This window comes from Astatotilapia calliptera, chromosome 7, assembly GCF_964374335.1.
Source record: "Astatotilapia calliptera chromosome 7, fAstCal68.1, whole genome shotgun sequence".
NCBI classification, from domain to species: domain Eukaryota; kingdom Metazoa; phylum Chordata; class Actinopteri; order Cichliformes; family Cichlidae; genus Astatotilapia; species Astatotilapia calliptera.
The window spans coordinates 22836097-22849564 of NC_137428.1; the positions used below are offsets into that span (position 1 = coordinate 22836097).

The 13468-nt window shown below is 36.7% G+C and overlaps 1 protein-coding gene across 2 annotated transcripts in view; it reads left to right on the plus strand.

Annotated features, from left to right (window-relative positions):
* astn2 (astrotactin 2) overlaps positions 1-13468 on the plus strand; it is a 299114-nt gene that overhangs the window by 71486 nt on the left and 214160 nt on the right. For both annotated transcript variants that reach the window (XM_080304251.1, XM_026173680.2), the window contains exon 3: positions 11387-11813. In XM_080304251.1, the coding sequence (XP_080160377.1) occupies positions 11387-11813 (427 nt within the window). The remainder of the gene's footprint in view (positions 1-11386; positions 11814-13468) is intronic.

Genomic DNA, 13468 nt, shown 5'->3' on the forward strand with positions numbered 1-13468 from the left:
CAAATTTAAAGGCAAGTCAGGCCAGGTCTGGGCTACAGTAAGTGTAAGCAAGTGTCAAAATGCGCTCTTTACAGGACATGAAATATACTTTGTGGAGCTGGCATTGAACTGAGGAGACATTGCTGTGATATGTGAAGCAAGAGAAGAGACCAGCAATAGGGTGTTTGGGGGTGGGGAGAGCGGGAGTGAGGGTGAAAGTGAGTTTTTGATTGCATCTGGCACAAATGGACAAAGACTACCTTCCCCTTCAGCTGCTGGCGCTCGCTGACAGGTCTACTCGCGCAAGCTGTTGTGGTAACACTTGGCCGACAGCTGCAGATACAAATAAAGGCCTCACTTCAAGCGAAACGACAGGGGATATAACAAGGGCTGAGGCCCCAGCTGCCTCTGATACAAGTAAACGGGCTGGAGCACCCTAACATATAAAAGCACCTATAATCACACATAGCTCCATAGCACCCGCCAGCTTTCAAGGCAAGAATATGTCTTTCTCTAGCAGGAGGCAAAGTCATTTATTTTTCAGATTTAGCCTTGTGTTTTATTATGTTAAATACCACACAGTCGTCGCTGATGTCACCACAAAAACAAAATAGTCCTAGTAAACCTTGGGAAAAAAATTAGGGACCAACAAAAAAATGTGTGTGAACCATTATTTTCCCACATGCTGCTCTTTACAAATATGTACCATTGTCCACACTGTGATGCTTTTATCCTTACACAGGAGAAAATCCATTCTCTGACACTTTCACTACTCAGCCTTTGCTGTTTTTTTCAATCAAAGTCACCCCAAGAGTCTCATTGTTCAGACCCTCTCACTACCTTCTTACCAACAGCTTTAGCAACTCAGGCCCCATGTACACTAACAGCACTGCAAATATTAGCAACACATTTCTAATCACATATTATTTTTTTTGCCATGCTACAGCAAATGAAAGAGCCATAATGTGGTGTGGTTGAGTGAAGTGGGGGTTTGAAAGTGGGGTAGGCATTGTAGAATTTTTTTATTCATTTTTTTTCCAGAAGTACTAATTTCCCGCAGTAATGAACAGGCAGCGGTGCATGGTCATCAGGCAATTATATTTGGTTACCATGCAAACAGTGAGCATGACGGGATGTTGTTATACTGAGAAATAGACCCAGGGTCCATGACAGTGGTAGTGAAATACTAGCTATTATCTAAATGCAGAGACATTTTTAAACATGCGTAATTTTACAATACACAATGTTTTAGTTTTTTGGGGATGCTCTCATGAGTAGAACATTCAATTATCCTTTTTGTGTTGGTTTTTCAACACTTTTTTTCTGGTTGTTTTAAATTGCAGTTTAAGGGATTCCATATCATCTGATTTATGCTGCTTATTTTGTAATGTGCAAAACTACCTGAGCAAAATGTCATCGTTTATAAATTAGGAAAAATAGAAAGAAATAATAAAATAAATATAACCGAATGCCTTTGATACATACCATTGGGATGCAATGGTATATACTTCCAGAGCTGAAAAAAACAAATAATACCAAAGTGACAAAAAACTGCAGATCCTCTAGGTGTCCTCTAGGTTGTTGGTTGACAGGTGTCCAAGGAGTCTGCTGGGCCTTATCCACTACTCAGAGTCACTGAACTGGACTTCGTCAACGTGGCATGACCCTATTGCATCTGACTAATATTCTAGCTTCCCTAAAGTGTGTATTCCAGTTGTGGTGAGAGAAATTCTAATTTTCTTTAGTGCATTAGTTAGAATAATTAGGTGATCTGTGCATTACTGTGTTGCACTTCTCCAGTTTATGAATGCAGCTTGCTAACTAAGCAAGCTAGTGCTAGCTAATAAAATAGCACTGGTGTCTTTTGGCTAAACCTATTTAAAGTTCATGAATTGCAGACAGCATGTAGGTTTGAACGCCACTAAAGAACAAACAGAATGGGGAAAAAAATGGGAGATAAACACAACACTAAGGGAAACCAAAACAATCTTTTTGTAACTGCTCATCTGCGGATCTGATATGTTATTTATCTGTGTACTCTAAGGTCTATAATGCAGACCTTATCATTTAGTAAAAGACTGAAGAAGAAGATCTCTCAGGTAGATTGTTCATCTAGCTGAAAGAGGAAGTTGTGGGTGCAGGATGCTAAAGGTCTTCCTTTAGTTGCAGTGCAGGTGGGAGGAGCGCAAATCACCCCTAATTCAGTGGTGTAATTCACAAAGCTACGGCTCAAGGTAGCATTATCTGCCATAAAATCTTTTCCCTCTGTGTGACAGATCCCTGTGGTATGTTAAAGGCGAAGACAGAGAGGCGTAGTAATGAAGGGATAGGAGAAGGGATAGGATCTAAGACAATGTAGGAAGGGGTGGGGAGAAAATGATGGTAACATGTATTCATTCCCATGGAGAGAAGGACAAAATGGAAAGGTCGACCTGGTGCTTTCCAGTTAAGCTGTAGAAGATTTTAATTCAGTTTTCAATCACAGTGTAATCAGATTTTATGATTAGGTAGGGACTTTTGGTCACTGTAATTTCTCTAGTGATTTACATGGCTCGAGCTGAGGACTGGACTGGAAATTATTTTTCACTTTCGGATAGATTTTTTCACTTCTATCAAAAATCTTTACCTTTCCAGTCGATTTAAAACATATACCTTTGCATAAGCCTTATAAAATGTTATTTTTCAATTCATAGTTCTCAACAACAGCACAAGTCTATGACAGCACGTAGTCTTAATCCCAAATGACTCTGATGTTCAACAGTTTGTGCATACTGTTGAACATCAGAGCTTCCCCTGACCTAGTAAGTGAATTATTACATTAATTAATTAATTAATGATCGAGACAAGCAGCTGTTACATACAGTATAATGCCACTGATAGAGATTTGTACCATATAATTTACCCACTTATTTTAGGAAGCCTGCTATGCTTTGCATTACCAGGAATGAAAGAATTACTATAAGTATTTCTTAATGAAACCCAGTAATAGACAGGCATGTGATTTCCAAGGTAAATAATTGGAATGGGAACATTCATCTTGTCATTCACACTGCAACTTCTACTTGGACATAGAGAATGGAGAGCAGATGCTAGGGCACATGCCACTTTAACTTCCTGCTGGGAGAGAGGGATAGTGGGAACAGATACTGCGCAGGGAGGAGGTTGACAAATAGAAGATGGTGACAGAAAAAAATGGAGTGAGAGGGAAATGATGTTTAGCCTTTGCAGACTCTGTGTGAAAGACAATGGCATAAACGCAAAAACAGTCCATTCAAGCAAGCCCAAATATATTACAAGTACATACTTGGATTTGTGTGTTGTGGTTGTGATAGCTTGAGTATTGTCATCTGTAGGATAATGCGTACATGTGATCTCTTTGTTCTTTAATCTTGAAATTGATCAATCTTTTGACTGCAAGCAGTTTAGCGTGTGAGTATTTCAGTGTAATTTACTCTTAAGTATGCAATAAAGGTTGTTTTAGTCCAACCTTCCTTTGTAGCAGGAGGTGGCTGATTACTGGGGTTCAGTGAGCCACTGCCTCTCCTATGCACAGATGGTGGCTAAACCACAGAGCATGTGTTGCATGTGTTGGCTCTGCATCGTGTTGTTTCACTGCATAAAGAAGCTTATTAGGATCATTAGGGAGTTATGCTTGTCAAGTACACATAAAAGTCAAAAAATTTAAGGCTCTGTAGGAGCTATTGAAGCAAGAGAGTGGAGAGTGGTTCAAGTGAGGGGGCGAGAGAGAGATGGTGGAAGGCTCAAAACTAATCAGATATGTAGTTATTAGATATTTCTTTTTACAAAGATAAGGTATTTACAGTTAATCTTTCTTTAATCCTTTACTTTTTTAAAAAAAATATGTAATGTGCATCTGGTTAGACATCTGCTGTTGCAGATTACTTTTTCCTATGAATGGGCCAAAGAGAAGTGACACATCTGAGATATCCATGGTGACAGTGCTATTTTGGTCCTCAACAGAAGCAATGCCATCAGATTGAGAGTCGTAAGAATTTTACAGAGATTAGATAGAACAACAGAAATTGCTACATACTTTATTATTGCTATGCATGCTTGAGTGCAAATCTGAACACCAAACTCAGATGCAAAAATCATAATAAATGCTGACAATGCATTTTGTAAGGAAGCTAGTCAAAAAAAGGCTCTTGTCCAAAGACTTCGGACAACATGCGAAATAGCCATTTCACTCACTCTTCGTGATGTCTTCTCAGGTAATAAAAGTAAATATGCTGCGCTTATCATTTATGAAAGTGTAATAATAATAATAATAATGAATAGGAAATTGCAGTGGAAATAGCGTATGCAAATAGTCTGATTTCTTAGCTACATTATTACAACACATCTGTTTATCTCACCACTCTTAAGAAGACTGACAGCTCAGATTAAACGAACAAACAAAAGAATCTGACAGCATTGTATTGTATATTTTAAAGCATAACAAACCCCTGACTGGGCATGTTGCTGCTCCTTTCATTAGCTCTGTTGTCTGTAATTAGTCAGTGATTGAATATATTTAATGCACATTCACTACAATCAAGATTAATAATAAAGTCTAATGAGATTTTGTTTTGGGGTTCTTAACCTCTCGACTGTCTGCTGCTCAAAGTAGTCATATTTTTTCCAGCCAAATATGTATGATGCCACCATATTCAAGCTCCCCTGTAAACTGTCTCGATTGAGCTTTGTCTGTTTTTTTGTTTTGTTTTTTTTATAATAGTGAAATACATAAACTGCTTCTTGTGTCCATATCGATTTAGAAGACACAGACATCTTCTCTAATGTACATTCAGTATGAATATTCATGTATGATTGCATGATTATAAGCTGAAGTTACCCGGTTTTTTAGCTTTACTCTGTTTTTATAAGATGGTTTATAACCACAAGCTAACATCTAAAATTCATTCATGTATTTGGGGTTTTTAGCATCTTTGTCTGTTTTCTCTTCATTACACTATATAACTCAGTCACTGCAGTAAAGTAGTTTTATACATTTATGTATTGCATCAATTTGATCTTTAGTTGTACATTTTGACTAAGATCATCAGCTGTTTTTCTTATACATAGCAAACATCTGCTTGTTCGTTCAACAGGCCAGGATCTGGATTCAAGTACACAGTGAAGCTATGGTGATGGTGTTTCCTAATGTATCAAAGAGTCCTTCATTTAACATTGCTTATACAGTTGGATTAAATTAATGGTGACTTGATTTAGAATGCATTCTGATTCTGGGTATGCGCGCGCGCACACACACACACACACACACACACACACACACACACACACACACACACACACACACACACACACACACACACACACACACACACACAGACTCTCTCTCTGAGAAGATTTACAGATGGCCTCTTTATATTTTAAACATGTAATCTACCTTACATACATGCCAATATATGCGTCCTATTTCTGGGGTACTAATTGATAAAAAATAAATGTATCCAAAATATTAGGTTTCTGCATGTTTTTTTTTCGCTTGTAATTTAAAATGCTAGAGTTATAGTCCACAGTAGTGTTGTTAAAAATGTTTCCTTTTAAATATGTATAATAGAGGATTTCAGCTTTCATAGAATGTTAAGATTCAGAAAAAACCCCCAAAACATTTATTCTAGAAGCCCTGTGATAGGTTGTCTGTCTAGTGTTTACCCCGCTTGCTGTGACTGGCTCTAGCACCCTCATGACCTCATGAACTGTATTTCGTTACCCTGTATTTGTACATGTCTAATGTCAATAAAGTTGAATCCTAATCCTAATTGAAAAAGCTGGAGCTGGAAAATACTGGATGGATGGATTCAAGAATATTTCATGTGTTGTTAATTAAAGTGATATTGCATATGCATACCAGATTCTAGTAATATGGTCGTAGTGTTACAATGGTGTTGCATTAAAAGTTAACTGAGGCCATGATGAAAAGAGGGTTGTTCCTGTTTGTAGTGAAATCAAATCAAGAAAAAACAAATTAAAAAAGCAAAAAACAAACAAAAAATAGATCTAAGAATCAGGATCCTTTTGAGTTTATGGACTTTCAAATTTTGATTATTTAAATATCTCTGTTTAATTCTTAGTGTTTATATCTGCTTCTTTGTTGTAGTAGAGTATTCTTCCCTCACTTCTATCCTGTTGTGTCAATCCCACTATATTGAGTTCATTAATGTATGGATTTCCCCATTTAGTTAATACTTCTCTTTTCCTGTTTTATTTAAATAGTTAGTTTTGTTTTACCTTCCCTCCCATCTCATTGTCCTTGATTGCTTTTACCTGCATCTTGATACCCAGCTGTGTTCTTGTCTGCTGTTCTTGCCCTTCTGTTTATACACAGTGCTGCCTTCCCTTTAGGGTTTGTCAGTGTCTGTTTACATTCTCCATGTGCTGCTTATGCCTGTAAATACAGTTTATAGTTCCTTTTTTCAATTTATGTTTTACTTTTTGAACTCTTTAACAGCCTAATAAAACTGCTTGCTTTTTGTTGAATCCAGTTTGCCTGCCATATCACACTCCACACAGTCTGCATAATCTGTAGATTGTAACAGTAAGATTAAAAAAAAAATGGGTGTGTCAGTGGTGCAAATAACCACAATTCAACATGAATTTCCAGTTAATAAAAAGGAACTGACTCGATGTCACTTGGTATATTGTCCAATCTATTCAGTTCAGTATTCTGCTTGCCTTTAATCAGTTTCCTCTTTAATGCAATATTCAAAAATTGCTTTTTCTCATGTATTTTTATTCTTAGTTTCTCATATATGGCTTTACTTTGCTTTACTTACTTAACTGTTTCTTTCTGATATAGTCAATTGTCAACTGTGCACCATATTTCTTCTTATTTTTCTTTTTATTCTTCTTATTTTCAATCTTACTTCTGGTTTTCCTTGTACATATGTTTTCTCTTCTTTTTAGTTTTTGAAGACACTGAAATTTAACTACTAAATAACAGTAAAATTGTGCTATTATTTAACTGTTTTGACCAGTTTACTATAAAAGATATACACGTTTTTCACAACTGGAGGTGGTGTTGTTTGCAAGTAACATGCACTATGTGGGCAGCATTTGAGGTCTTAGGCCATTCTGTTGGTGGAAAGATTTTCTAAGATGAGGTTGTGGTATATTGCAGTCCCTGATTCCAGAATGGCATAGGTTTACTACATTAATTAGAGACCCTAATAGTTGTCATTAGTGATAACAGAATGGACTCACATCTTCTTTTTTTTCCTCACCAGTATATTATATTGCTGAGTCAATCTCCATCAATATTGGTAGGTAGACTGCCAAACCGTGTCAGAGCATGACTTGTGGCTTATAAACTGCCATAGGTCATCCTCCTGAGATGTTCTTCTCAATTCCGACCATACAGTAGCAACATAGTTGCATAGAAGCAAAAAGCAACAAAACTTAACATCCACAATCTCTGACAAATGTTGTTGTCATTGGTGTTCTTATCTACTGTTAAGAAAATTAGATTAGCTTTGTATTGGTTTGCTGTTTGGCTTGATTTTTAAAACAAGAGCAACATTTGTGATTATTACACAAATGGTTTATTCGTTATTTTAATTTTAAATATTGTCTCTTTGTCATTTATTATATTATTGATGTGTGTTTTATTTTCATCCTAAAGGTGGGAATACCTTTTTAAAAATTAAAGATGTATATATCTGGGGATAATTATGTTAATTTTTAGTCAGGGTTTAGTCAGTTTAGTCAGGGTAAATTTGTTACTTTCTCAATTGGGAAAAAAAAAGGTTTGTAAAATTGTTTAATAATTCAGTGCTGGTGTCTATAGCTATATTCAATTCAGTCTGCTGAAGAAAGGGAATAAGGAGTAACTGAGAAGGGATGTAATGGTGGTAATCAAGCTTGACAGGGGAACATGAAAGGAAGGAGGGAACATGATCTAGTAGCTAGTACAGAGAAAACGTGAGGTTAGGGGAATGAAAGGCAAAAAAAAAAAGTCGGGGCAAGAGCAAAAAGACTAATAAAAAGCTAAAGGGTGATGTTACAGAGAGAAAAGTAAAAGGTAAAAAGAAAGAATAACACAAAGTAATTTAGGAGCAATAGAAAAAAGAAATGCAAAGTAAGGAAAATAATCACGAACTGCACTAAATCTTCAGAAAAGTGTAGAAATATGGGGCTTGCAGCCACTCTCCTTCCTGTAAAGTCATTTAGGACTAAAGCAGCAGGGATTTGTAGGGTTTGAAGATGAACACAAAACCCATTTTCCCTCATGGCTACATCTGCCACTATGAATTTATATGGCTGTTGTAGTGAAGAGTAGAGAAAAAATGTGATCAAACATGAGGGAGAATGGAAACTGAGAGACATATAGTAATCAAGCAAGAGAGAGAGAAAAAGTGGGAACAGTGGTAAGTGCAGAGAAAATTGCTGTGAGATTAGATGATGAGGGAAATTTGAGAGAGAAAAATAGAAAGGTAAAGAAAAAAGTATTTGAAAGACAAGTTCACCAATGCAACTTTTCAGAGAGTCTTCCAGTATTTTCCAGTATTTCCATAATAGTTGGTGATCCAACATGATGACAAGCAGTACTTACCCAGTCAAATCTAAAAATAGGCATTAATTAAAACATACCAAAGTGAAATCAATCTCTCACCTTATGTCTCAGGAAAGCATTGTACTGTGAAACAATGGAGTCTGTAGTTTCTCTCATGTTCATGGACGCGTGCAGGTTCTGTTAACAAAAACTGGAGGAGCTGTTTGCACGTGCACATTGCACAAGCCGCAAGCAAAATGAACAAGTTACACTGTGATTTATCATCTCAGCAGAAAGGTTTTCTCTTGTTAAGCACGTCAGCATACATGTGTGATGTTGAGGAGTTAAAGTGCAGTGTGAATAAACTTTTTATAACTCCTTTAAGGACTCCTTAAGGACAACTTTCACAGAGATGGTTCAGATGACGAGAGGAGACATCTGCTGTCGACAAAAAATCAAGTTCAGTAGGTGCAGGCTCCGCTAGATATTTTCATATTAGCACATAATCACTTGCTTGACCGGATGTGCTAAGTTTAACTAGATATTTTGATACATACATCCATCAAATGCTTTAGTAATGGTTTTTAATCCCTCTGTGGACCTCTGGAGAGATCTATCATTCCACACAGTGCTCAAGCCTTTTATTTCATCTCTGAATTTTTCCGTTGTTATAAAAATATATCTCCTTTTTTATAAATTCAAAGTTTTGGCCTTTTGTCTGTTTTCCCAGTTTTCAGAGATATGTTCTCCTCACATGGCAGCCGCACTACAAAAAATACCACAGAATATGATGGATTTCTGTAGACCTACTACAACAACAGGAAATACAATTTCTTTTCAAAACCCAGTTTCACTTGTAGTTTCCACAGCAACCACCTGACACTTCATTATAGATCAGCACTTTTTTTTTTAATTTAAGTGGGATAATTATGGGTTTTCATGGCAAACTATGTTATACTATATAGATCCACTGTAGAGTGTGTAATCACATTTTCATAGAAAGTGACAATTAATTTTTTAATTTCACTTTAAGTGGATATTGAGGTGAACTAATACCTATCTATGTAAATGTTTTAGGCAGCATTTTATCCATATTATTTTCATTTTTGACAATCATTTAATGGTTGTCCTACCAAACCATCGAATGTGACACCATTATTACCCTGTGCCTAAAATTAAATGTCAGTCTATTTTTTTTCCTGTTGTTTAGAGGAAACCATTGCAGACGAAAAATACTAAGGGGAATTTGAGAATATATTTCTCCAAAGCTGCCATCCTTTTGGAGATTAATGGACAAGCATGTGTATGATACTAGTCCTCTCTGCTGCCTCACCCCTCAGCATATTTGATTTATGGACACTCGGCAGTGCATGAGTTCTAATTTGAAAGGGGTTTGTTTTCAGTCATGAAGATGGAATTTTAAATGTTGTGATGAATGAACCCTTGTGGTTTTTATTTATTACTCTGTTGTGGTGTATTTGTGTGTGTGTGTGTGTGTGTGTGTGTGTGTGTGTGTGTGTGTGTGTGTGTGTGTGTGCATATGATTTTCTGTGTTCCTATTTGTGCATGTATATGTGCATGTGCCCGTATAATTTTGTAAATATAGCCGCACTGTTATTTATGTACTTGGAAAAGTGCTGACGCTGTGTTTTCTGTCTGACATTATAAATTTATCACCCTTAGGTAACTATGTCTTGCAGAATTCAATATTGCGTCTCACCTATTGGGGGCCAGTGTGAAAAATCAAAGAATAAGTCATGCCCTCCGGTACTTCCAACCATTCTGTCTGTGCATATGGATTTACGTTATCATCCAACAACTGCGTATGGCGCGGTGTTTGATGTTTCTGTGGTCAGATATTGAATGAACCTTGGAGAAATGTGATGCTCCTTGGTGAATTTACAGGGGTATAGTAAGGGCTTAGGGAAGAAAGAGAGGGCAAAACGGGCTAATAACCTTTGTGTATTGGTATGTGTGCTCATTCCGAGGGGGGTTGAGATGCAACATTGCTACAAAGAAAATTATTTATGCTGAACCTCTGTCTGTAGTTGTTAGTGAGACTTCAAATAAGGAATGGAAACAGCAGTGGCATGTACATAGTATAATGCAAATCATTTATTCACTTTATTGATTTGATTTGCAACTCATGATGTAAAATGATTCCTGAGAACTGCAGAGTTTGGTTTGTGGTAGTTTTTAGTATTATTTATTTTTATTGTGTTTTATATCTGCTGTACATGTTCAGTTCAGTTCACTGTATTCCATGTGCCGAATACAGTGTGTTACATGTATCTGTAGCCTTCCTATCTTCTAATGGCTTGCTGATGTCTTCATTGCTATAGGGCTATGCTCTGTTTTCTTCCTCTTTCATGTATAAAATACTTTCGCCCCTCATCAGCTTGTGTTGTCTCACAGAGACTGGAGATAGAACATAGAAGCCTAGTTACCATTCATATTAACAAATTGAGTATACATACATTAAATTTGTGAAAATGTGACATGCTTGTTGATTAGATCAAACTTGCAATACCCTTTTCTCCACAGTGTAAGATTATTGTTATTTTTAAAGACTGGTACAAATAGACTTTCTCAGAACTCTGTTAGCCTCATGTTGCTTTGAGAACTCTCATGTCAAAGTGTTGATTGCCAGACCTCCTTTATTAGCTGGCAAATTGTGCTAATTGGCATTCAGCCTAATATAACTGGCACTGAGGCGGTGATTATAATTGTTATTATAAGATGCAAAGCCCTCTCTTTATTTTGCAGTTTGTAAAATTAAAGCTGGTTACCAGTAAAATATCTTAAGTTCTCTGAATTTGCTCTCATTAAGAGTTGTCGTTGTGTGCCTTCCTGATATTCAGTCTTTTTCTCCTTTGTTTTACTTTTATCCAGGGAGGCCTCATAGCACTCCTCCTCCTAATCCTCCTTTTCACCCTTGTGCTGTATACCCGCCATCGATGGTGCAAGCGTCGCCGTATCCCCCAAAAGAGTGCAAGTACCGAGGCCACACATGAGATCCACTACATTCCCTCCGTTCTGCTCGGACCGCAGGGCCGTGACAGTTATCGGGGTTCTCGAAGCACACACCAGCATGGCAGCTCTGTCATTGGAATGCCTATTCGTGAGACTCCAATTCTTGACGATTACGACTGTGATGACGAGGTGGACGCAGGCGGGCACTCACTTAACTCCACACCCAACCAGATCCACAACAAGCTTAGTGATGGGAAGGTCCTAGATGACTATGGAGTTGGCATCCAAGGACATCCAGATATGATGTGCAAAGAAGACGATATTAAGCATAATTTTGACAAACGAGGTAGGTTGGTTGTCTGAAAGACATTCTCCTTGAAAATGAAATTAGAATTATGGAAATATGAACACTGCACGCATGAAATTAAGATTTATGGGATCCCTGTCATATTAACTGCATGATGTTGGTTTTGTTCCTATCATGCAGCTGTGAGCAACATACTAAAAAAAGAAATGGCAGGTGTCATAGGAAATGTGTCGTGCTCAGTGGTAGCTGTGCTGCTTTTATGAGCATGTTTTGTACATCCACGGAGTGTCTCTGTGCCAGGTGCTTAGATTACTCAGCATGGACATTTCACTTGGCTAAGGCCAGCCCACCCATGTTGTTGATTGCACAGCATGTACTGCTTATATTTTTTCAGAAAAATAAGTAGTTTTGTATGATTCCTGCCATCATCTAACATTTGCAACGATACTATCTTTAAGTTGGTCCTACTGTTTCCTACTAAAATAAGGAAGCCACAGTCTCAAACATACACTGCTGCTTCTTGGCTGTCATATCTGTCCATTCACCTACTATATGTATCAAGTTCAAATCTAATGTACTGTCATTTAACATCATTTGTGAAGGTCAAGTGACAGAGGCCACTTGTCACGTCAATTAAATGCTGACTTGTGTCAGTGGGCGGCTTTTTAATCCCTGGTAAAAAGAGTCATGGGTCTCCACTTTGAGCAAGATAAATATGTTTCGTATAAAGTAATGATAAAACTTTTTTTAGCCAATAAAATTTAAAACTCCACTGCAAACATCGTTATTTCAAGCTATGCATAAAGTATTTGTTTACAGTACCCTCACAAACCTTCTCTGTTGGACTGTAGGGTTCCTTGGTTATTTGTTCTGTATCACAAATTTAAATCAATTAACATGCTAAAAATGCTCAGAATTATGAAGTTGATGGATATTTTAATTTTCTGAGTTTAAATCATCCTATTTAAGTACTGGTCTATGTTTTAAAAACATTTATAGAAGGGAAATCTGTGGAAAACCTGTTGTTTGATGCAGTTTCAGCATTTGTTTTTTATAGAGGAAAAATTAATAGGATGATAAAATATCATTATGTCTAGAGTTTTGAACAAAAGACTGACCTGAACTCACTGTAATTGCAAAACTCTAGGATATAGTACTTTCACACACAAATGTCCATATTCACATTTACATCAATTTAATCTCCAGTTCTTTGAATTCCTTAGATTAACTATAGAGACAGATTAACAAGCTATTAATCTTTCAGCTACAGAAATTTAAAGACATGATTCATCCATAAAAGTGACCAATTTAAAATTAAGATCTACCTCTATTTATTTATCCTTGACATTTTTAGTGTACTGGGCCAGCAATTCATCCTCTCCTCTCAGTCTCTTTTACTGTAGATCTCATATATGTTGTCTCAAATAAAGCAGCCCTTATCCAAAAACACCCATACCAAGCAGGTGTTTCTTTTATAAATTTGTTGTTATCAAAAAAATTATCAAAGTTGTAATTTATGAATGCAGTCTTTCAGTAATATCAAATTGTTAAAATAAATTATGAATGACAGTAGGTTAAAAGTGTTGTTTTTGTGTTCTTTATTCTCGATATTTTTATTTTACTGCATTTTATGTGGCAATGTAAACGGATGAAATTCATAAATCAAACTTAAATCAGATTTGCTGTCTAAATAC